We start from the raw sequence: 26330 nt of genomic DNA on the forward strand, positions 1-26330 counted from the left end.
TTTTACATCACGCACATTACATTTTGATTTTTTTTGCCCTGCCTTATTCATCTCCTTCCCGTTCAGTCATATTTGTTCGGTTGAAATGCTGGAAAAATCTGTCTGTTTCTTTATTTCCTTTCTCTTATTTTGCCAAATCAGAAACGAAAAACAAAACAAACACGCGTCCATTTAATCACATATTATCTTTAAGTTCTTGCTGCATAAAAATCACACAATGTAAATAAACAACTTGCATCTACTTATGAAATTCTCTGAGCGTATGCTAATATAAACAGTGCTTTAAGAGGACACGGGCCGGTGTAATTGCCTAATAACGGGGTTAAACGGCACAGCGCGAGGTTCACGCGCCGCCCCGTGCAGGCTGACCGGAGTAAACAAAGCGTTGATTCACTATATCTGTTTACAATCCGTTCGAGATTTTCTTCGCACAAAAACACCGACACTTCATTTTAGTACGGAAAGAGGAAAAAACGAGTAGAGCACAAGGGCAAGTGGGGAAAGACAGGAGAGGAGGAGGGGGGTCTCGGAGAAAAAAATGTAGCTGTGGGGTAAGTGTGCAGCGGAGGGTGAAATTGCAGCCCGTAGTGCTACATATTGTAGCAGAAAACGCCTCCAAAAGCGGTGCGAGCAAGAAAAATCATCCCCTAACCTAACTAGGAGGCCTGCACCTCCACCCCTTTAGCCCTGAGAGAGCTCTCTAAAAACACCCGAGTCTTGCGTCTGCTCCATACTAGTTCTCCCGACACTCCTTTTCGAGCTACATGAAATTACTTTATATTGTTTTACATATAAATAACAGTATAAGAATATCTTGCTGATGCCCTAGCCTTTTGGCCGACATGCTTTTAATGAATTAAATTTAACAAAATTACGGAGTGTTGTTAAAAATAGAACAGGTTTCTCTGCTCATTTTTTTTTTTTTTGAAAAACGTAATAATACATAAATGAATGAATGAATAAATAAATAAATAAATAACTTCACTTCCCCAAAAATGATATTAGACCAATTTAATCTGAGATACCTCTATAATATACCCTATGGTTATTCAACAATATATCTATATATTTGAAAACAATAACACTAACAACAGTTTTTGTCAACAAAATGGAAGAATTGCATCTAAAATGGTTCTCCATTATCTCGGATATTCATTTAAAGTCTTATTCGTTTAAGTTCGCTTAAGTGCGCATCAGTAACGTCAATGCCCTATCAATATTTAGTAGACCTCAGTGGAAGTTTTTTTATCCTTTTTTTTCCCTCAGCAGCATGAAAACGACAGAGCGCCATCTACAGCGGAAGTGGTGCGGCATCCTGCGTCCCATGCCGCAAAGCTGCGCAAATGAAAAATACACTGAGATAAATAGAAATAATAAACGAATGAAAGATAAATATTGAGAGTAATGCATTATATGCACAATTTGTTTTAATCCTTGGCATTAAAGAAGAAGGAGAAGAAGAAGAAAAAAAAGGAAGAAGAAAAAATTGAAACGTGGCCAAATTCAATTACGCAAAAATGACTAATTTCACGCGCATTATCATGTGGCGTGTACACCGGCATCGCGTCCTAGAGTTAATGCTGGATTTTATAATTAACATTTCATAGAAATCGTGTTCTGTGTTATAGCTACTAAACTGAATTCATTCAAAGAAATACCAAGGGAGAAAACGTAAATCACGTTCGATATAACAGAATTAGAATATTAGCTGCAGAAAATGTAAAGTGCGTCTAAATTCCCACTAAACTCTATTGCTATAGCAGAGCAGAGAGTTCAGGGCGCATCTCCCTCCCCCTTTTTGGAGTGACAGGCGGATGGCCCTCCTTATTTTAGCCGCTCGCTTTTTACGTTGGCGAATCACAAAGTGTTGGAATCTGCTGCCTTTGTCTGAGAAGTCATCCATATAAGCAAAGAGGGGATCTGCAGCTTTTAGACACCGACACTACCGGCCCGGGGCTTCAGTCCCGGCCCACGCATCTCTAGCCCACGCGCATCCCGTTAGTCCGTGGTGTAAAGGTGACCGAAGGAAACCCTTGTATAGCTTCCCGCATCTTGTACTCTTTATCCGAACTAGCCGAGGCCACCCCCGGGATTTAGGACACGACCAGGCTCGATGGGACCATCCATGCTGCTCGCGGTTTTCGTGCACGCGCGCTGAAAATACGCCTGCGTTCTGTAAACATCCGCTTCGGTTTTGGTTCTCGGTGTCAGTTTACCAAACAAGCTTGGGTCATGCTTGACACCTGACATATCCTTCGTCCTTTTTTCTTTAACGCTGAGCGGACAGTTTCTCAACAGGGAACTTTTTCCCCCTGAAGTTTTCCGGTCGGAACCCAAGGGGAATCGCAATCTTCTTCACAAACACACCTGCTTCTTTTTTGCTTCTCTCTTTTTTATATATTTTGATCTACAGAAGGAAAGCGAGACGGCGACTTCAGTTGATTACCTGTCTTTTCTTTGCTATCCAATGGATATTCACTGCAAAGCAGACCCATTCTCCGCCATGCACCGTAAGTTTCACACGTTTGAAACGCAAGGAAGTAATTATGACAATTTATTTATGAATATATTAAAAAAAACAGCTTAGCTTAATTCTACATAGGATATCCTGGAAATGTCGCTATCTCACACTGATTATTCACTATTAAAATAAGGTGAAAACAGTTTATTTGTTAACCACACCAATAATAATAATAATAATAATAATAATAATAATAATAATAATAATAATAATAATAATAATAATGTATAACGATATATCTCTGTAGTTAAATATTTTTATTAACACGTTTGCAGAATTAAAAACATTTTTTATTTAAATGTTCACTTTTCCTAAATGAGTCTTTTCTTACCCAACGATGATGTCATTCTACTATTTTCCAATTTAATTTCATTCAAAATCAGCACAGAATCTATTGCCATAAAAACAAAATACCTTAATAAATAAAAGTAAAAAAAAAAAGGTTACTATATCTCCATCCAAACAAAAACAACCAGCTTTTTCAACAACGTGACCTGCGGCCGCCGCCTTTCATTCAACATTATTAATTTAAGATAATGAAGACATTCTTTTTAGAGATGTGTAACAGGAGGAACTCTTAATTATTTATAAAAACGGAGTAAGGAATATGAATTAGCACGTAATGTAATAGCCCAGCAAAGAAGAACAAGCGCCACTGCTGGGTCCAGGAAGAAGAAAACAACATGGAACTGGATCAAATGAAATCACAAAGAAATACCATGTAATAATAAGACCAATAACAGGTACCTCTCAGTTTTTAAAAGAAAAATGCGCAACAGTATTATCTGCCATAAGTAATTGCAGCACTACAATAATAATAATAATAATAATAATAATAATAATAATAATAATAATAATAATACAAACAACAACAATAATAATAATAATAATAATCAAATAATGAATTTTAATCTCTCAATTATTTTTAAAACGTGCAACTTACACGTTATATTGTTACAAAGAGTTTATTATACGCATACAAATATAGTATGCCTGGTCCAATCTGATATTTTGGACGCATGAACGCAATATAAAAAATGAATTAATCAATAAAAGAATTACTTAAAGTTAAAGCTTTCTACGTACACATTATACAGCAGTTCAAGACACCGTGCAGTTCACAATTTCAGCTTCTACATACGACAACGCTGAAATGTTTGAATCAATACTCTACTTCTGTAATTCTGCTCTCTAATTAAAGCCTTAACTTGAAATAAATAAAAATAAAAACAAATAATAAATAATAAATGTGGCTCACTTTCTTAATTAAGATGCTTTAAAATTTATTAGAATGGAAGAAAAAAACTCTGGGAGAAATAGAACTATGTGTATTCTTCATGGTGTGTGTGTGTGTGTGTGTGTGTCTGTCCGTCTGTCTGTCTGTCTGTACAGGGCATGGCGGAGTTAACCAGCTGGGTGGTGTGTTCGTGAACGGCAGGCCGCTACCGGACGTCGTGCGCCAGAGAATCGTGGAGCTCGCGCACCAGGGAGTGAGACCGTGCGACATATCACGCCAACTGAGGGTCAGTCACGGATGCGTCAGCAAGATCCTGGGCAGGTGAGAGAGAGAGAGAGCGAGAGAGAGAGAGAGAGAGAGAGAGAGAGAGAGAGAGAGAGAGAGAGAGATAGAAATAATGTTCTCTATACGCTCATAATTAAATGCTAAATATTTGTTCTCAAAGTCATCTTTGTGCTTTCTGCATGGATGTGAGCAGAGGCCAGTTGGAAAGATCACAATTGACCTCGAGTCCAGAAAATTACTTCTGCAGAATTACTTCCACTTTCTCCTCCACTTTATTGTTTACTTTTAAAGGATCTTAAATACATCCATTTAATATCCAATAAATCATTAGCTATAAATAATATATCTAACAAAATAAAAACAGACAGCGTTAATCCACTTTCAGCTCCAATTAAAGATAGATTTGATTCTAGGCAAATTATTATTACATTTTAAAATATTGAGAATTTAGATTATGCTAAACACAACTGAGCTCTTTTGTCTAGTCGGTGAAGAGTCACAAATGATCTTAAGAAAATTGACAAATTTCGTAATTTTAAGATATCTGGCTAATTTTTAAAAAAAAAAATTTAAGTCTATTTTTTTTTTTGCTTTAAAAATGATAGTAAACATGTCCTAAACGTATACATTTCTTAATGTAACTGTTAACTTATTGAAGAATAAAAAAAATGTTATTTAGTGTTTGTGTTAATGAAATTAGACACAGTGTAAATTCGAAATGGTTTCTTCGTTATATGCTGTATTTTAAAGGCTGTATAAATTTGCACATGTGAGAAATTATTGTTGTGTATTATACTACTCTGTACTGAATTGCTGTAGGCCTGCGTGTACCATTGTTCCTTCTGGGTGCTCCAGGTACTATGAAACTGGCAGTATAAAGCCCGGGGTGATCGGTGGTTCCAAGCCGAAGGTGGCCACTCCGAAAGTTGTGGACAAAATAGCGGACTATAAGAGACACAACCCCACCATGTTCGCATGGGAGATCCGGGACCGGCTGCTGGCGGAGGGCATCTGCGACAACGACACCGTGCCCAGCGTCTCCTCCATCAACAGGTAAGCAGCACGGATATTCATTATTAAAGCACAGTCCATGAGTGCAGAGAGGGGGGTTGGCTTTAAATGTGACTTAGATGCCGCAGAAACTTTTTGAAAGTACTCCCGACATTAAATATATAGACGTCTGAAGGGCAAAATGTATATATCTAATATCTGATTTTACACAAAAATATATTCTTTTAAAATCCCAAATATTCCTACTCTGTTTATTGACAATTTCCAGTATATTTTTGATGGTGAAACTACTGCTTCTGAACAAGATTCGGTTCGGTTTGCGCATCCATGTTTATCTCCAGAGAGAAAATTGAGTCCCTTTAGTTCCACCATGGTTTGCAGTGCGTGCTGAATCTCGGACTGTAACCCAAACAGCACGCTATCATATTAAATAGCATGTCAGACTGATATGGCACCGGATTTAACGTGTTATTCAGGATGGCTTCCACAGCGCCACCATCACTCCGCGTGTAACACGATCACAGGCTAAATTCGTAGGAACCCTGACGCCGAAGTGAGATTGAGATGGATTTCCTACAACAGAAGCACAACTGCCAGATAACGCATTGCTAACTTTTAGATATGTGGCTGAACAAAATTTATGGAAAAGTTGTTAACAAATAAATAATGCAAAGCTGTATTAGGCTACAACATATACTTTGCTATATACATACTGTGGAATGGATGGATGGATGGATGGATGGATGAAAAGCAAAGCAAAGCAAAGCAAAAGGAAAAAAAAAAAAACTCCACACAGATTTGGTAGGAATTCTAAAGAGGGACAGAGGATTCCATATGTAGCCCTACACAATATGTTCAACCAAGCAATAAATAATCAAATCTGGAATTAGGCTCCATTGCAGAAGTCTGAAGTGAAAACGAGACGGTGGTTATTGATAAAGAGCAAAAGTGCACTGGAGTAAAAGCGGCAGGAGAGGAAAAGAAAGGCCTGTGAGCTTTGGTTAAGAGTCACTCTTCCATAAAACCAGCCTCGGCATTATATTTTAATGAGCCTGAATGCCAAAGAATAGACACGCCTCAGACAAGAAAAGGGGGAAAAATCATTTCATGCCTTGTGATTGCTTAAAAAACAGCTTTTGACACAAATGGATGAGAAATTCAAAATGTGGCCTGCGTAAATACAATTAATGGCATCTCTTTAAGCTTTTATGAATTTAAAATCAATTCCTGCTGGCTATTTAGAAAGGGAAAACTGAGTCTTTAGGACTAAAATTAAAATATAAATGTGAGGTTTCCATTAAAAAAAAAAGAAAGAAAGAATGAAATCAAGTATAGACCGTATTCCATAATCTTTTAGATATTTTTTTTTTAGATATAGTTAAAAGTTTTAGCTGTGACTACTTTTTTTAAAGAAATCTTTATAGAACTCTATATCAGTGTTTCCCTATCAGAGAGGGTCCAGAGTTGAACTCCCACTCATCCCATGAAAGAATCCTTGAAGAACCCCAAGAGTGTATAATCACACTCAGAATGATATAAAGAAATCTAAATCTGAGGATCACTTGAAAAAATATTGATGTGATGCAGGTTTATTTTACAACACATTTATTCAACATAAATTCGTTATGCAATAACAATCACAATAAATTATTTGTTTTTCTGTGTGTGTGTGTGTGTGTGTGTGTGTGTGTGTAAATGGATGTGAAATGCTGAGCTTGGGGCTGTTGACAATGAGAGGATGGTTCAGCTTTAAACACCTTTCTTTGGCATGCATTATTAACTCTTACAGAGTTCCTGTTGCATCGAGGTTTCTGCTCTTCTAGTCACTCACAACACTGACCACAAGATATCAAAACAGCCCTCAATGGCACTCAATATTATTGATTCCCGTGTAGGGCAATTTTAATATTTCTTCAGGGAATGTTCAGCTATGGGAATGGCATTAATTCATTCTCTCAAATTACTTGTTCAATAAGAACCCAAATAAAGTGTTCGGATTTATGGAGACCGCACAAGTGATGGGGTCAAATTACTGTTAGAGAGAGAGAGAGAGAGAGAGAGAGAGAAAGAGAGAGAGAGAGAGAACAAGAAGCAATAAATAATTATTGATATTTGATCACTGCTAAAGCTAAATCAGTTTCTTTAAAGCTGTGGCCTGAGGTCAGGAGTGTCTGAGGTGACATCAATGCATAATATCATGATATCAATGGCAGCACTGTCATTTTAATGGGTACATTTCTGACTTTTAAACAGGACCACCACAAGACAAATGTCACAACAGCCAAACTCATTTGTGATATAACAATTATTTTCTGTATTAATATTGCCTATAGATCATAGAATGAAACATAAAAGCTCATAAATGTTTAGTATTGCTATATGTGAAGTAAATTTATGTGACCAATACGGAAACAGTAAGAAAGTCTGTAAAATAATTAGAGCAAAAAAAAAACCCAACTTGTTTAGCCAGCAAACGTGCAATAAAATTTCCATACCAAGTTTTCTAAGCCAGATTTGACATATTTGAGCTAAAACATACACAGTGGCACTTATGATAAATGAAACTCAAGTTGTCCAAATGAGTGTGACAGCCTCCTCGATTCCTAAAGTGCCTCTCAGATTAAAGAAATCAGATGCTGGCGTAAGCTGGTGCAAAGGCACTAAGCAACTATTGCCTTCCTGTCACATGTAATTTATAGCCTTCTATTTGCATCTGTTTGCCCATGTGGCTAATCCCGAACTTTTTATTTCTGTGTTTGGATCAATAAAACCTCATCCACACCAGCGCTGGGGTTTTCCTCAGGAAGACATAGAGAACGAATGGGAGAGAGAAGGAAGAAATGAGCGCATGTGTTTGAGCAAAGAAAAGAAATGATTAGTGCAGGACAGGCAAGTCGATCATGGAGGTGAATTGATGTGATTTCATGGTTAGTTTGCAAGATCACTCAAAGCAAAAATGCAGCTAGAGCTTCTGTACTTTGTAACTTGGTTAAAAAATGGAGCGATCTTTATCTTTAGTCCCATCCTAGGGAACGTCAAGCTCATGCTTTCTCTCTCTTTATTAACTATAATCAACTTTTTATTTACGGTATAATAATCTGAGAAGCTCAGTGTAGCTTGATTACCATACATAAGCACTGTTTTCAAGTATCTGTACTTCACTAGAGTTCGTCTAGAAGTTTTAACAGACAGCTTTAACAGTTTAAATGAAGCCAATCAAGAAGATTAATAACCTTAACAAATCTATGATTGAAGGATATGGTCCATTATGGATTTATTTGTAAATGTATTGCTGTCATTGAATATAGCTGTAGAAAGTGCCAACATTTCTTGTTTCTTTCAAAGTTGCACTAATTACGAAAAATATAATATTGATACATTATATAATGATTGATTTGGGTACCAAAATTTTTAAGATGCCCGTTTCTTCTTTTTCCTTTATTTCTATTTCATTTTTTTTAGAGTTTTTATTCTTTCAAAAAAAAAAAAAAAAAAAAAAACCTTCTGATGCAATCTGATAGCAAGTCCTCAGTGTAATACTCTACAGGCGCTGAAGCTTTATGACCTGTATCATTTTCATTTCACAGGATTATTCGCACTAAAGTTCAGCAACAGTACCACCCCTCTCCCGATGGAACATCTCTCTCAACACCAGGACACACTATAGGTGAGATCCTCCTACCGCTTCATGTTTACTGTTGTTTGGATTTTTTTAAATCCGCTTAGGATTTAACATCCGATATTTCTACACCGATAAACATGTAAACGCTTAGTTTCACAGACTTAACACTGTGTCTGTGCCTCGACATAATTAAGTATAAAAATACTGGTAAATTGTTTATGAATTTTTGTAAATTGCCTATGGAGAGTTCATCTCCTCAAGAGACGTGTTTCTTAGCTTATCACTTTTCTCCTGTATCCCATTATAGTCCCCAGCACAGCGTCCCCTCCAGTATCAAGTGGATCCAGTGATCCTGTGGGTTCATACTCTATCAATGGCATCCTTGGGATCCCTCGCTCCAATGGAGAGAAGAGGAAAAGAGATGATGGTAAGCACATGGGCTTTCTATATGTTTTAACCTTTCCTGCTGGATGAAGTAGCGATAACTGTAAAGATCTGATTTTTATTTGTTTTTTCCCCCTTGGGATTAAAAATCAGATCGAAAGTCTTTTCAATTTAAAAAGAAATATTATTTATTAATTTTTTAATTTTATTTATATTTTTTAAACTAGCTTAACAGTCCTATTTTGCAGGTATTGTTTTTAAGAAATAAGTAGTTAAAAAAATGGATATACTATATTATTTACTGCTATTAGAAACATTTTTTTCCCCACATTTTTTTTTAATCCAAATACTTGACTTATTTTGCAAGACAAGTTGCATTGTTAACCACAGAGCTAATGTTTTTTGTCTTTTAAAGACTGCAGTAGCATTGCAAAAGTATTATGCTTTTTTGTTGTTTACACACTAGCATGCTAATGTCATGTTTTACTCTTGATCGCAGTTGTAGCCTGACCTTAAAGACTTACATTATTTCAGTTCTTTAGAGATTTGTTCATTTTTTAAACAATAAAGAACATGACCTTTGTCTGTCTGTCTGTCTGTACTCTGGCTGTGCTCTTGTTGGTCTAGAAGTATGACGAAGAGTGATTATGATATGAGTTTTGGTTGTGAGGCCGTGATCTCAGTTGATCTGCTGTGCTGTGATTAAAAGCTCTTCAGTAATTGCATGTCAGACCAACTCAATAAGAACAAGAGTGGTTAGTCTCAAGAATCCACTCAACACAAGGACCCCAAATAATATTCTCTGCATTTTTATGAGTCAATGCTCTTTACAGGCTATCTATAGATATCTCTGTAGATAGCTGTGAAGGATCTGGTGTGCATTGACACCCCGTCTATCCTGCACATCCAGTCCAAACAACCACAACAGATAACATAATAAATTGAATGACTAATTTGAATTTTGCAAAAAAGCAAATATGAGCACACTCAAGTGCTGTTATTTTCCTCCATGAGGTCACCATTTATGCAAGGTTTCAGTGCTGTTAGTGCAATCTGATGTTCCTATGTACAGGGGGTAAATGGCTTGCTGTATGTAGCCCGTAGCTGCTAAATCACCTCAAAGAAGAGTACAGCGCTCAGTGTGAAGCAGATACATACAACAGATGCATTTAGCGGGCGTATGGTACAGAGATCTGGGAAAGAGGTCATTCGCCTGCTTAGAGTATCAGTCACTATGGGATGCTTCCATTTGTTCTGTTTCGGTTGGGCACGGCAAGCGGCAAGGGCACAGCGCCACATTATAGCTGAACCACAGAAATGATGGGAGTTAGGAGACTGGATATGTGTGTGTGTGTGTGTGTGTCCCATGTGCTAGAAGATGACTGACTGTTTCAGGGGTTTTCCTCCTTCTGAAATGACCCTCCTGATGGGAGCCTATTTTCTTGATTTAAGTATCGGCAGTGAGGAAATGGGGAGAAAGAGTAATGGGAGGATAGAGAAGAGAAAGTGCGAGGTCTGTGGGGGTGGGGCTTTATATTCTTATGTTTTATGTACGTCTGCATGGATGGATGTGAACTACAAATAGATTAACACATACACACAACCGTATGAGCAAGTGTAGGAATATTTATTTTTTAATTAAAAACACAATATTCAAATACATTATAACAGAGGGATGAGTTTAAGGGGGGTGTTCGATTACATGCAGTAAGGAAAAGCATCCAGCCAATGTGCGACAGTTTTAGTCAATCACAATCCATTCGTGTATTTGTATGTCTAATCATTTCTACTGGTTATTAGATCAACACGATGGATTTAATACGCTTGCACACACATACACACTTAGGATTTCTAAACTACAAACTCAATGTTGAATCAGAGGTTTCCCAGCCTATTTCATAACAAGAGAACATCAGCATTTCCAAATAGAGGGAGAGGAGAAAAAAATAAAAAACCCACTGAGCTGTGCTCAGAGAAAACCCTGCTGAGGGTTAAGAGTCACCATGTCAGCTACAAGATAATAGATGGTGTTAGCGGTGGCGTCAGTTTGTTTTTAGCCTGCACCGTGGCACAGTGCCAGGCCAAGGCATCAGCTGTTGCTGTCCTTACAGTAGGGCTGAATTCAGCAGCAGACTCTAAGTCTAGCTCCTCTTACCCACGCAGTGATGAGATAATGCGCCATGACACGCGTTTATGTACACCACCGCTCTGCCAGGGATGGCCACAGGGACACAGGTGTCAGCTCGGCTATTAATCTGCCACTGCCACTGGATTACTGCAAATTAAAAGCAGTGAGATGGAGTGAGAGAGCGAGAGAGAGAGAGAGAGAGAGAGAGAGTGATCTGCTGTGCCTTCGCTCCTGTGGCTGTCCGAGCAGCGAGATGGAAGTGACATTTAAGGGAATTTGCAATTCCGCTGAGAAAAGTAATTACCTCACAAATTAACATCTACCATCCATACTGCTCCCCCAACCCCTCCACTAGTACCTCATATCACAGAAATTACTGTACTGCTGCCTCGTACACTCCGGCTATTAAGGAGATGAAAGATCACACCGGTCACTCTTACACACTGCTCAGCATGGGTTCACACACTCTGCTAAGGCAACCTTGCAACTCTGCTTCTGCCTGGATGTACTAGAGGTTGGTTTCATCTCCAGCATGAAAGTGTAAAAGTGCGCTGGTGTTTCCATCACACTACTTTATTAGAAGCTCGGTTTCAACTCCAGTACGAAGAGGTTTAATGTTACATGCAGGAAATCAGAACAGGATTCAGTGCGCTGCTGTGCGATTATGTTTTAACATGGCTTTAATCTATCACTTTCAATTCCATTATATTCTATAAAGATTTTAACAACGGACTTCGTCATAAGCGGTTTTATGGAAATCGAGATCGCTAATGAGCAAACGGGAGCGACACTGCCAATTAAAACTTCTAGTGATGACACTATGAGACAAACCAGACTCAAAAGATGGGTGGGGTGGGGGGGGGGGGCTTAAAAAGCTGCTTCTTCCTACAGATGAGTACTGAAATCATTACTGATTGAGGCCTGAAATGAACCCAGCACAGTCTTCATAACAAATCTTCTGCGGCTGATTTAATTTACAAATAAAATTCTCACAACGTTTGTGACCAAACTGTATAAAAATCATATACTGAAATGTACAGTTAGGGTTAGGAGTGGAGGAAGTGCTCAAACCGTTTCATACTGCTTCATTTATATAAAAAAAAGAAAATCCAACCACATTTTTCACTCTCACATTAAGATTAGGATCAGGTTTTAGGACTTGTATGTATTTAGGATTTTAGAGCAAGGAGTATAAGGAGAAGTAACTTTTTTTTTTTGAAACCCTGACCTTGAGTGTACAATATGTATGAGACAACAAATTATTCAGATTTATCAAATAAATTATGCATCACTCAATTTCAATACAAATGCTCATTTGTATATTTCAAAAGAAGCATTCGAAGACTCTCATTTTCATCACCAGTGTTAGAATGAATGCTGAGATCAATTTTCAACGTGGAGGACAACTGTAGGATATTGCAAACATGGTTTCATTGCTTGACTCCTATTGCGTCTATACTGTAAAATCATTTACACTATTAATTATGTGTACACATTCCATCCGGTAATAAAATTTAAAGCACTGGTATAATTTGAAAAAATATTTTCTCCCATCTATTCCCTAAAATAGTTCTCATATTCACGACATATTATCTCTCTCTAAAGTTTGCTTCTTTAGTTTTCCACCTGAGCTGTAACCTACAAATTAGATATTTTTTATAGCCACCAGATTATCTTGCCTAAATGACCGCACACTCACCACACACCACACAAGTTCTCAACTCAAACAGAATTGCTTTTGTGGTTTCGAACAGTGTATTAAAACAGAAGAAAGAAAAATGCATAGCTGAAGACATTTAGCAGCCACCTTGAAGCAGAAATTGTATGTGTGAGTTATAGAGACATAGACATGCTTGCTAGCATGTAATAGTGTAGATCACACTTGATTTGCATACTTATTTATTTGATATTGTTACAAGCTAGTTTTATCCAGACATGCTTCATGTATGATGGTAAAATGGTGTCTATAAGCATGCATTACTTTCTTAGCTACATTTGCCATGTTGATTATCTCCTTATAAAACTAAAGCATGAATGCGGCCACCTGATATGTCTTTGTTTTATTGCGGCTGGGAAATTTATGTACGAACGATAAATTTGAACCATCTTTTACGAGAATATATGATGATGTTCCAGGCATGTCCGGTCCCTTTCCGTCTCCTTCTGTCGCATTTTCCTATTACAATCTTTTCACCCCCTCTATTATCATCTCTCTTCCTCTTTTCTGTCCTCTCTCTCTCAGTCTTTCTCTCACTGAGAGGTCATGCCCTGTGGGTGTTGTGCATCCCGCAGCGTTTCAGAGCCGCTCCTGCGCTCTGATAGAGTGGCCTCCCTCGTTACCTCAGCTCTAATACTGCCTCACGTCAAAACGAATCCAGTGCTCACACTCGCAGATCAATACTCCAGCAGCAGGGCAGGAGAGAATGCGACTCGGGGCCGGAGGCTCAAAGCGCACAGCCAATCTGGCTCCAGGTGAAGGCTATTACATAAGCACTGATGGGGGAAAAAAAATGCAGACTCCATCTCTGACAAGCCAAGGTGTTCTGGTGTCTTGATCACTGCTTCATCAGATGCTTGATTACCTTCCAAATCCAGAATAAAGATGTTTAGTGTACAGAATACACAGCGGTTTATTGTTAACACTATGATACAGTCTCCACATTCACCCTATTTTCTGTATTTATTCATTTTAAAGCATGTTATTCAGCAGCTACAGTCCAACTAACAGAACAGGAAGTACAGATGGGTCCTTTTTCATCTTCGAGCACAGCTTTTGTGTTGGGTTTGCAGAGAGACGCTCTGCTGACGATGACATTTGATAACTGCAGTCAAAATGCCAAAGCCACATTAGCCCCAGCAGTAATTGGCTTGTGTGTGTTTGCATGTGTATATGTGGGTTTGTGTGTGGGAAGTTTGTGTCACTGGTGTGCATGACAAATGCACTTGTATTGATCAGGTTTGTGGTCCTGGCCCTGTAATGGAGGGTAATTAATGACTCCATTTGCCCCAGTGCACACTAGAGGAAACGATCCCCCTGCCATTAGGATCCACCAGAGCTGCATCAGAGATAGCCATGGAGAAAGGAAAGCATACAGACAGGAAAGAATTCACATGATAAAAGCTAATATCATGTCTCTCCAGAGTTACAGAATCAATTGAAATTCCTTTAAGTCAGTTTGAGGTCTAAGTCTTCTCAGTGCAATATGACATCCAGTCATCGAATTTGTCATGATTTCATGACCACGCCCACACACACATGCACACCAGGTGAATGATGGGCGAGGGGCTCGCGCCCGGGGTTATGTGGTGGGAAGAAGGTCACAGAGAGGAGCACAGAGGCAATAACCTGCTGAAATGGAACCAGCAGACAGACATGATTGATCAATTGAATTCAGCAGTGGAGAAAAGCGCTAGATTACGCTCAGCATTATAGGTGCGATGAGTCAGGCCATGATGTTCATCTCAGCTTCATTTCAAGCTTTGACTCCCCCCCCATTCCACACTCTCACCCTCCAATCACTCTCCCACCTCGCTCACACTTAAGCTCTCTCTCTCTCTCTCTCTCTCTCTCTCTCGCTCTCTCTCTCGCTCTGTCTCTCTTTTTTCTTTCATAGCTGGGAAATCGATAGTGCTTGTGCATATCATACATTATCAGGCTCATGAGCCAAGGAGACAACATAATCTGTGGCAAATTTAGACTGGCAGCTCCATAGGAGAGCAAAATACCATACCAATATATGTGTGTGTGTGTTTTTGTGTGTGGTGTGGGGGGTGTTTATGTGAGGCAAGGCAGATAAAAACACAATTGTAGTGAGAAAGGCAACAAAAGCAGACACCCCTCTTTACTCTAAGAGAATGGCTAATCAGGTCAGCAGGTTATGTAGAGGAATTGCTGCATTTGCAAATTGTTGTTTAACCAGTGTGGGGACTGAATAATCACTTTATACCTGGACAATAGCTTTATTTGACCTGTGTCAGCCTTATGACTAAAGCAAATTAATAAACCCTGGGAATACAAATCAGCGAGTAAGTGAAAGGAATGAATTTTTGATTGCATAGTATTTTAAAAGCACAACCATCCCAAATTCTACAATACTATATGGTCCCTTTTGGATGAAGTTAAATTTGCATGGAGCTTGTCAAATATACAACTTTAAAATTTAACTTCCACTCAGTTCACCAGAATGAGTAGTCCCCCCCCCTCACTCTCTCTCTCTCTCTCTCTCTCTCTCTCTCTCTCACACTCACTCTCTTTCCACTTTCCACTCTGAGGAAATTCCAGCCCAAATATCTACCATTTTTTAACAAATTCACACATGTTCTACAAAATCTCTAATTTTACAGGCAGATGTTGCTTTTCCACTTTAGGAAATGTTTTCTGCCCACTGCTTTACACCATATTTATTTTTTTTGTCTTTGCTTACCCATCCAGAGAATGTTTAATTACTTCAAGCAATCATGAAATGACAGACACTTTTGAAAAATCGTGCAAAACCGTGTAGTTTCAATGGATCATATCTCTTCATCAAAATATTCTTCACTGATAGCTCGTTAGAAAGAAAAAAGAAAATGAAGTCAATTAAAAAACAGGGCAAACCCACAGACTAATTAAATAATGTCAGCTACAGTTGTTTATAAAGTCTACCTTTTTTTCCTCAGTATGCCACAGTATGTTGATTCTAGCTTTCTATAATTAAAGGCATTATCAAATAATAATCAGAAGCCTCAGTTAGGCTCTGGTACAGTACATATGCTGGGAAAGTTCATACAGATGTTGATTTTAATCAAGTTAATATTTTTTTCCTTTTATTTTATTTCTCTGTAGATGGCTCAGAGGGTTCAGGGCAGAATAGTGACTCCCAGGGCAGTGTGGAGAGCCTGAGGAAACACCTACGTGCTGATGCCTTTACCCAACAACAGCTGGAGGCCTTGGACCGAGTGTTTGAGCGCCCAGCCTACCCTGACGTCTTCACCAGCACAGAACACATCAAACCCGAGCAGGTGAGCATCTTTGTCCCCTGTGTTTCTCTCTTCCTTTGTTGAAGACCAAAACAAAACAGTGGAGCTGGTTTGTTAAGCAGAACATAAGCAAGTTGAACGTGTATAAATTCTCCAGTTCTACTTAAATGTTATTTAAGTTATAGCATTCGCGTACCATGGTATAGCATGCATCTTCCATCTGATGACACTCATATATTTTCAGACCTGTTTTTTCCCCCCACACATTATGAAGCTTGTGATCATGTCTACACTGCTTCTGTTTTACATTCATTCAATTACATTAGAAGGCAAAATAAATAGGGCCTGAGGATCAGCTGTGTTGTTAAACAGCAATTTATCATCCTTCTAAAGGAACATGATAAAATCTTACACTTTATTGATCTTGTGAGGGAGAAAATATTTGTAAAAAATCTGCTCTATTCTTCAGCTTTGTAATGTTGCTCATGCATTTTTGTACGAATAAAAATCGTTTCAAACGAACACATGAATGCATTTCAAGTCCATCTGATTTGCAGTTAGATCCATTTAATAATTAAGAATAAAAAAACCATCCAAAATAGTCTAGCTGGTCTAGCTACCTGCCTATTTATTTGTAGAGTCTCAAATCAGGGACTCGTGCTGCTATTAAAGCAACGAGACTTAATGTAGAATTTCTACCTTAGTGCTCACTGTACATTGTCAGGTTTATTGAAATGGATAACCTTTATTTACTTTCAGTAGACTATTAAAAATAAGTGACTATTAATTTTCCCTTGAAAGCAGAAGTCTGAGCCATAAGGGGAACGACCTAATTGAGTTCATTTTAATTTGGGGGTGATCGCGTGGCATTACTTCAGCGATTAATCAGGCCGACAGCACTCACCTCCAGAAGAAGGCCTAATTTGCAGCTAATTACAAAACTGATTTTCACTGCAAGATCAATACCAAAACGAATTGGAAATGACTCGCTATCACAAAGACAGTCAGAGAGGGTGTTAAATGTGTGGGGGAGGTACAGAAGGAAAGCAGCGAGGGGAGTGAAAATGGAAAATATGGCCAGATAATGTTCCAGAAAAATCAGCTTTAATTTGTGGCAGTATTAATCAGAGTATTTTCTTATTTGTAGCTCCCCCATAGCCCAGGACTCATTATGCTTAGTCTCTCTCTCTCTCTCTCTCTCTCTCTCTCTCTCTCTCTCTCTCTCTCTGGTGTATGTAAATGTAGGGTTATTAGTTAGGTGTCTGAGTGCTGTTGAGGGCATTAAAAAGCCATTTTGGAGTTTCTAAGCCCGATGGCCTCTTCCCTCCCACGCTTCTGCCGGCCATGTGCTCATCCTTTTCATATCTTTCTCTTCCCCAAGACCACGGCATCTGCATGAGAATACCGCTGTTCCACACAGAGGCCTCTTAGGAAAAGAGAGGAACATCGGCTGGGGCCACGCCGAACAGTTGTAGCAGACAATTAGAGTTTATCTGTGATAGAGACAGACATGGCTGGGGTCAGGGGCCTCCCCTGTGACACACACACACACACACACTCAACACACAAAGATCTGGGCAAACATTATCAATGTGTAGACGCCGGAAGTCTCATTTTATTAAATAACAAAAAAAAGAGGGGGCTTTTTTTCTCAACACATCTGTTGATACGGTCTGAAGAGTTTGTATGGTAAAAAGGAAGCCACTCATATTGAGAGCATCCATAAAATGATAAGCAAAGAAGAAGATAAGCAAATAGATGCAGTTTTATGACCCCAAAGACCAAGGACAGGTTTTTACATGGGTACTTGAACATAACTCATCAGTGGTGTGTGTTGCCCAGATTATTCCATCTGCAAATATGATCTTAAACAGTAAATTAAAAAAAAAAAAGGAAAGAAAACAGGAAGTGTAGACAAATGTTTTCTCATCAGCGCCTCATCCTTTAAGCCACATACAAACAGCGACCTATTATATTGTTCCATTTTCTGTTTATTTATTTGGCAGAAGGGTTTTTTTTTTATCTAAAGCTGCTTATAGAGACAGGATATAATTCAAGCGGGGATAAAGGATTGCTTAAGTGACTTTCTGACAGTGCCGGGATTTTAACCATCAACCTTTCAGGCTCTGACTCTTAAACACATGAAAGAAAAAAAAAATCCACAGCACGCTTATTAACCGTTATTATTTCTATGTGCTTGCAGGCTAGCGAGTATGCCCTTCCTGCACTGAACCCAGGACTGGATGAGGTTAAACCCAGTCTGTCCTCCAGCAGCTCCTCAGACCTGGGTGCCAGCGTGTCCCAAAGCTACCCTGTAGGTAAGATCAACTGGACTCTAACTAACATCCTACACAAGCCACATGTTTGGCACGATGTCACATACAAACCACATTTATAAATTTCACACAATTGACATATTTTTTTTATTAGTAACCGATTACACTAAAAACAAAAAGTAGCAAAACTTTCTAAGTATGTTCGATAAGCAAGCAAAAGTGCCTGGCTTTGTCAGGCAACAGAGACTAGATTGTGAAGATTTGGAAGCATGCAATGTATAATATACAGCAAAACAGATAATAAATAATATAAATAAATAAATAATATAAATATTATAAATAAATAATATTTAGTTGAGGAAATGACATAAAAGCTGATCTTCACACCGAAGAGATAATTTTGCCTTTTTAGAAGTACAGCTCACACTAGGCTGCGTTTGAGCCTTTTTTAATTTATTGCTGTCCATTCTCAAAGGTAAAGAGGAAATGAGAATGCATAGTTGACTTGTGTTTTAGCATGTGTGTCTTTATATCCCCCACGGTAACTACTAATACTAATAGGATGCGTGTAGAATGTAATAATCAGGTGTACGGTTTGTGCCCAAGTTAATGGCAGAGCTACGGTTTACACTCGAGTGATAAACAGCTGAGGGAAACTCAAGCCTCCATTTAGAGGTGGCTGAATGATCTCTCGCATTTAGGCCCAAATCCAATTTACAAATGAATAGTTCCTTTACAAGGGGAAAGGAGCACAGATTATACTCATCCTCAAAATGTTTTCCAGCACCAATTAAAATGTCCACAGTTATTGATCATGTTGATTTTAGGCAGGGGGGGGAAATTTGCATAATCTATTAAAAATGAATTATTCATGAAGTAACGGGTGCCAAAAGAGACAGGGATTGTTGGCGAAGTGTGAATACTTTTCAGATACAGATCTTTTGTGTCCTTCGCTCATGGCATAAAGATTTTGCATTACCTGCTGCATTACCAGATGAGGGAGATTTACATTTCATTTTGCTTGCAATTAAAATTCAGAGACATTTTATTTGAGACATATTATTTATTATTCTGCAGTAAATAAAGAGCCTGATATGAGATGGTTATATACACATTATGTAAATCATTCCTTCATTAGAGCCTGGATCAGCTGTTCCTTACTAGAAATGTTAAATGCTGCAAAATAATTTGGCTCTGATTTAGCGTGGAAAAAAAAGTTAACGAGGAAATTATAACAGGTCCGATGCTACTAACCTGTGAGGAGAGTGTGAGAAAAGTTCCTGTAGCTTCCAACCCTTACTTTTTTTTCCTTAACAAAGCACCTGTCATTGTCCTGACCAGAGGCCCTCACGCTCTCAGGCTCAAAAATTAATGCTTAGTTCCTTTCCACAAAAGCAAACTAACCTTTGAGCACACATTTGATAATGGACGACTTTCACTGTGCAACTAGGGAATTAAAGCAATTTGACTTTCCAAACATCCTTTGCTTAGTCGTAATTAATTAGGGTGCAGGGGCTTTTGCCCGGTGATAAATTGCTCCATCCCGAATATAGAAAATGGAGGTCAGAAGATCCCTGTGCCATGTTGTTGCAAACACGAAGGTGTCCCCTTCATAGGAAAATGCTACAGATTGACCCACTGCCCTAAAATAATCCTTTTCTCCTCCTCCTCCTCCTCCTCCTCCTCATCTTTCTTCTTCTTCTTCTTCTTCTTCTTCTCACTCTTGTTGCAGACACAAAGGTATCCTTTTCATAGAAAAATGCTCCAGCTTGACCTACTGCTACTACTATTACCAGTACAACTACTACTAATAATAAATTGCAGTTTTTAGGATCAATATATAAAAAAGTAATTCTCAGTAAATGAGGATAACTGGATTTAAGGTATAGATGTAGGTCTTGTGTGTCTATTATCTTAACAACAGGATAAAATGCCTGAGTGGTAATGTTGAGCTGATGATTAAGAAAAGCTTTCTCCAAGATTTTGCAGCTTTATGAAACAGGATTAAAGCTCATGAAGAAACAGGATTATGTCTGTTGATTGTTCTCACCCTGACATAGACTCAGACCTTCCTATGTGTGGATTTAATATGAGAATGTTCATTAGACTCTCGCTCATGGCTTGAACCTGAAGTTTGTTTTATTTTACTTGACAGAAACTCTGAAATACTGTAGTAGCCTAGCATTTTTCATTGGCATATTTAAATGGAGCCATATCTGGACTGGAAAACAAAACTTTTGTGATACTGCTTGGTGAAAAGCTGTCACGTCAAATATAAATTGTCGTCAAAATTCAGTGTAATGTGTTGACATGGCTAAACAATGTTAAATTTGCAGTGCTAAAGCTTAGGTTTCAGCGGATGTAAATGGAGGTAATATATTCAAACTAATAAAGCTTTAATTGCTGACTCATTTGGTACTCAAGAAAGTCCCATAAACATAAACTGCCTAAATTTACAATAAAGAGACTCTTTTTTTGCGGCTCTTTTACCTTGGATATTTCAGTGACGCTCATTGTTTCCTACAGCAGCCTAAACTAGTAAGCAGTAAACTGGGATAAAATATTTTGAAATAATTAGACAGAAGCAGAGCCAGAAGCAGAATGATTCACTGATCACTTTTTATTAAAAGAGAGTCTGTTTGCATATAAAGGATTTTTGGAAGTTGGATAAACTTTATATTAAACTATATTTGAGAAAGGAAGTACTGCAGCAATGGCAAAAGCTGTTTCTTCCTGGTACTCTCTGTGGAACAGACTCGATGGTCTGTGATTGCCGTAATGGTTGCTGGCCTGCTCATTAAAGTTGCACTGGTGACCGACTTTCCCCTCGTCCCCTGCCACCTCTCCCTCTTCCTCCCTCTCCCAATTTTTCACTCTCTCCAACAATGTCGTTAAGGGGCCCCTGACTGGCTGCTTCGGCTGGCTCGGGGCTACACGTGGCTGCCTAGGACAGCTAAGCGTCAGCCCCAATTACTGCTCTGAATGCAGAGCTTTTCTGTGGGTCTATAGAAGGAATGACTGTCCGGAAGGGTCAGTATTGGTTATTATGACTCATGCTTGCAGTTGTGTTCATCTCTGAGTCATGTATGGGGTGAGGTCCAGTATTTAGAAGTGTCTGGTTCTAAGCAACATTAGGAAGTTGCACTAATGGGTCAAAGTTGATTTGTAGACTATTCCTTGGGTCATTTTTGTATTTATCCTTGTACCATTGCAGCAAGGGCAATCATTTACAGTGAGATTTATTTTCTCCATACAATGAGCTACAATGCAAATAATTGAAAATACAGTTATGACCCTTAGAGAGAAGTCATATAGCTGACACATATTGCTTATAGCTGACACTAATGAAATGTGTTGTATGTTGTCTGGGTGTAGGCAGAGATATGGCCAACACAACCTTACCTGGCTATCCACCTCACGTCCCCCCTACAGGACAAGGCAGCTACCCAACATCCACACTGGCGGGAATGGTTCCTGGTGAGTAATATCCTTGAATGTTTTACACACATCTTAATTAATAAACGTCCAACTGTCTAGCCAAGAAAGCTTCAAAAATTTGATTGATTCCATAATATTCCTCTCTTTGTGAAACACTAAATTTTCCTATATGGTCACTCCGTCTTCTTTTGAATCACATAGACAAGGTTCTAAAATGTAGTCAGTTCCATGGCTAGGTCTTTCCCTTTCTCCCGGTCCTTCCAGAAAGAGATTTAGTGATGGGTCCCAAAACACTGTTAAAGTCAAGAAGGCCATTCTTCACCTTCTTCATTTAAAGCCTGCTCTTTATAGTGTCATAAAAATGAGAGGGTGTTATACCAACAAAACAGCTCAGTGCCACTGTCTGAATTCCTACACAATGAAATTCCATAGCACAAGAAGAAAGAAACTTGGGGAAGTAAAAGAGAGAGAGAAAAAAAGAGAAAAGTGCACAAGAGCAAGTTGTCACCAGGGAACCTACAGTCAGGGAGGGAAAGAAAGAGAATGAGATGGGAAGAGAGAGCAGAGCGAAACACCAACATGAACAAGAGAGGAGCACCACATTGATTTTAACATGAGATTACTGTTCACAAGAGACCAGCAAAATGAGGGCAAATTTTCAGGCAGCAGAATAAAAAAGGCTATTGGTCCTCTCTGTGACTCCCTTGCTGATTCTGAATGTACTGCATTTCTCTGATAAAGTACAAGCACTTTTTTAATGGCCTTATATGTCTTGCTGCAGGGAGCGAATTTTCAGGGAATCCCTACAGTCACCCACAGTATACAGCATACAACGAGGCATGGCGTTTCAGCAACCCAGCCTTACTGAGTGAGTATTACCGCAATTGGAGAAAAGACATTCTAATGTTTTAACATTTGCATCTACTACTGTCATAACATAACATTAACATGTTTGAACCTTTATCAATTTTTTTTACTGCACCCAATTACTCAGTTTGTATGAAAAGGTTGTTTTGATTTAGGTTTAGGAATAATAAAATCACATCTCTCTTCAATTCAGATTTGACTTCCAGTGTGAATTCTCGTTTGTATTTCATCTGGGAAATAGTCCAGAACCAGAAACTACAATTAAATCCAAAATCCAAAATAAATAGGGATAGAGATCAATTTTAAACTTTGTATAATTGTTTACAGATTTTCTATGTTCCTGTGAATCTGCTTTGTGAGGATGGAAAAAAAAAAATCATAGAAATGAAATGAAATTGAATTGAAAATAAATAAAATGTATAATATATACAATTTAGTGTAATTGTAAAAAAAAAAAAACATGTAGAAGCAATAATGATGTAAATTAATCAGGTAAAAATTAATTCAATAAATTACAAAAAAATAGGTGGATAAATCTAGTTGAAACCCTTTTAATTATAAATAAAACAAAAACACTTTAGCAAGCTAAAACATTTCACTTACAGTTCACAAGCAGCCATTTTACTTCTAAGATGGAAAAGAATCTTGCTGCTAGTTTTAACCTTTTCGCATAAATTATGTGAACTCTTCTAAATTTCATTTGATTGATTTATTTTTTTTATTATATAAATGTTCAGTTTATATACTGCCTTTCTAACACCTTTATTTACAAAGTATGTAACAACAAATAACACAAATCCAACCTTTAATGAGGAGAAAAAATTGTAGGGTACATTAAAGGATCTGTTGAGGAAAGAAGCTCTGAAGTACTAATATAAAAATGGTTGATAGTGATTAAAGGAAGAGACAAATAACCAGTGTAAATGATAGAAGAGCTACTGAGTGTGTGTTTTTACAGAGTTTTAAATATTTGTAAATACAAATACAAAGTAATTTATTATTATGCTCATATGATTCTGACTGTATATTTTAGGTCTGGAGTTTGTCAGTGCCTTATTGAAATGGTGCGTCCCTCTTTTGTTAACTTCCAGGTTCCCCTTATTATTATAGTGCATCCCGAGCCTCTGCACCACCAGCTGCTGCCGCTGCATACGACCGCCACTAGACACCATGCACACCAAACCCAACACCGCCTCGGACTTCCTGTCATGCCAGTGTGAACGCTGGAACAGATTGGACAAGGGTCGCTTTGAACATGTCACATGATGACGAACAAGCCAATCAGGACACCAGATCAGGCTCACCCACATTCAGCCATCCAAATCCAAGCGGCCAACACTTATAGTGGGTATCCACATCTCAAAGACTAATGAGAAACCTTGGGAGAAATGATAGAAATGTGGAAATTGACACAATGAGGCAATTTGAATCAACAGATTTTGCTTTTCTTTTACATTCAGATTTTTTTATTGTTGTGAATGAAAACGTTCTTTTCTATGACTGACACATGGCAGCACATCATTTCTCTGCTCATATCATGCTGCTCTCTCTCTCTCTCTCTCTCTCTCAGCTTTGCAATGCAGTATTATTTATCTGGACTCATCTGGTGCTTCTTTACATATTCATACACACACACACATACATACAGCAGAACATACCTAAACTCAGCATGTCAGCTCCTTCGTCTTCAGTTCAAAGCCGTGAATCGAGGATTAACACGTCGCCTCCTTGAAAAACAATGTGACGAGAGAGGAGAAACAAACAGTTCTATCTACAAGAAAAGGACAAGCCTACTGTATACCCTCATTTCCATCCACCCAGACTGGGAAATTAGTAAATATATATTCCTAACTTAATTTCTTTTTTGCATTTTCCTTTCTTTCTTTTTTTTTTTTTTAATATAAACTTGCAGGCTTAATCCTAAATGACAATGCAGTATGCATGATTTATTTTTGTTAATTGTGTACATTTTTCCGGATATGGCAATACCAGGTGTTATCATTTTCTCTTAATTTTGCACTACACATCGTTCTTACTTCAAATGTACACCGGAATCTGATATTCAATATCTAACCAATTTGTGATTACGCTTAAAAAAAAGGGATGTAGTGAAGGACTCTAGTGTAAACCACACTGTAAATTATTATGTAAAACCCTGGCAGCTTGTGTTACATGATTTATTCCTTGTCCGATCCTCAAAACTCAGACAGCTTATACTATATTTATTGTAGCTTTGACTGAAGGTTCGAAAGGCACATTATGAAGAAATATATGACACATACTACTGATCCAACGTGGCATCTAATGCTCTGAAGGTGTTTACAAAACATTTCTCCTGCTTCATGCGTTCGAAATGTCTTCAAATTAATCGTTATAGCTGACACCACAGCCGGATAACTATTTCTTAGTTACTCAAAATTGACTCAAAGTTAAACTTCTAAATAAAAAAGAATCCTGTGCTTTAGGATGATCCAACTTTCTTTAAAAAAAAGGGGGGGGCAAGTTATTTCATCCAACACTTTAAGTGCAATTGCTTGTCATTCAGACCTTTGTCTACACAATCCCTTCCACATCAAATCACCCTGCGCTCAAAGGATGAGAATTTCACGGAGCACAAATTAACGACAGTGAATAAATGATAATATATCAGAACTAACATTACACTTGCCAAAGACTTTTGTTTAATGTTTTTATTTGCAGTCTAATGTATTGTGATAACAGTATTATGGTAAAAACCATTTTAAAATATGTACCTATGCAGAGGAGAAAAAAAAAATGCTGTCATATGCATATAAAACTACTGAAATGATTTTTAGTCTGTTTATTTTCCATTATTTATATGAATTATTTTGTTCATTTGTTAATTATGCTTTATGATTTACTATGTACCATTTTACCCTCTGTAAATAGTCATTTAAAAAAATATTGCATATTGCTCTGAAGCAGTATCATGCATATTGGTCTTAACTGTCAACTTTAATAATATGATATGAAGCAGAAAGATCAATATAGGACAACTGCCCTGTTGAACAGAGTTCTTAAAAAAATAATGGCCTCAGTTTGCTGTTGGGTGCAAATAAATAATATTCATTCATTTTCACTGATAAATTCCTTTGACCTGGAAATTGCTATGCATATGTAAAAGGAATATTTCTTTAAAACATAAGAATTATTCACTGAAATTAAGATCGTACCATATAATATTTTTTAGCGAAATATTCTTTCCATGCCACAAAAATGATGAGCACTCGAAGGACCAGCTGCACACCGACTCCTTCATTTGAACAGAGCGTTGTCTGAAACCCTAAACGTTTCATACCGATACCAATCAGATGAAAATCTTTCAACGAATATATTATTTTCTGCACACAGTGATGCAACCTGTATTCAAGTCACTCAGAACACCTAACATATATTGAGCACGGAAGAACTGAAGGATTTTTTGAAGGACGTTCTTCCTTGTGTCATCTTTGAATTTCTCTGGAAATCTGACCACAAACTTTCAGTGTTCCTGAATGAACCCATGACACTTAAAGTCACATGAGACGATCACACGTTACCGAAAGCTGTCTTGACTGTGACGCGATGTGGATGATTAATGA

At 38.0% G+C, this 26330-nt stretch overlaps 1 protein-coding gene across 1 annotated transcript; it reads left to right on the forward strand.

Annotated features, from left to right (window-relative positions):
• The first annotated feature begins 1945 nt into the window (after window positions 1-1945).
• pax2b (paired box 2b) lies at window positions 1946-26330 on the forward strand. The gene is made up of 10 exons (XM_058405762.1): window positions 1946-2510; window positions 3914-4079; window positions 4899-5096; window positions 8642-8721; window positions 8984-9103; window positions 16014-16189; window positions 18351-18465; window positions 21799-21900; window positions 22643-22729; window positions 23820-26330. Exons 1-10 carry the CDS (start codon window positions 2468-2470, stop codon window positions 23891-23893), a joined length of 1161 nt encoding a protein of 386 aa, XP_058261745.1. The 5' UTR covers window positions 1946-2467; the 3' UTR covers window positions 23894-26330.

The sequence above is a fragment of the Hemibagrus wyckioides genome, linkage group LG13, assembly GCF_019097595.1.
Source record: "Hemibagrus wyckioides isolate EC202008001 linkage group LG13, SWU_Hwy_1.0, whole genome shotgun sequence".
Classification (NCBI taxonomy): Eukaryota; Metazoa; Chordata; class Actinopteri; order Siluriformes; family Bagridae; genus Hemibagrus; species Hemibagrus wyckioides.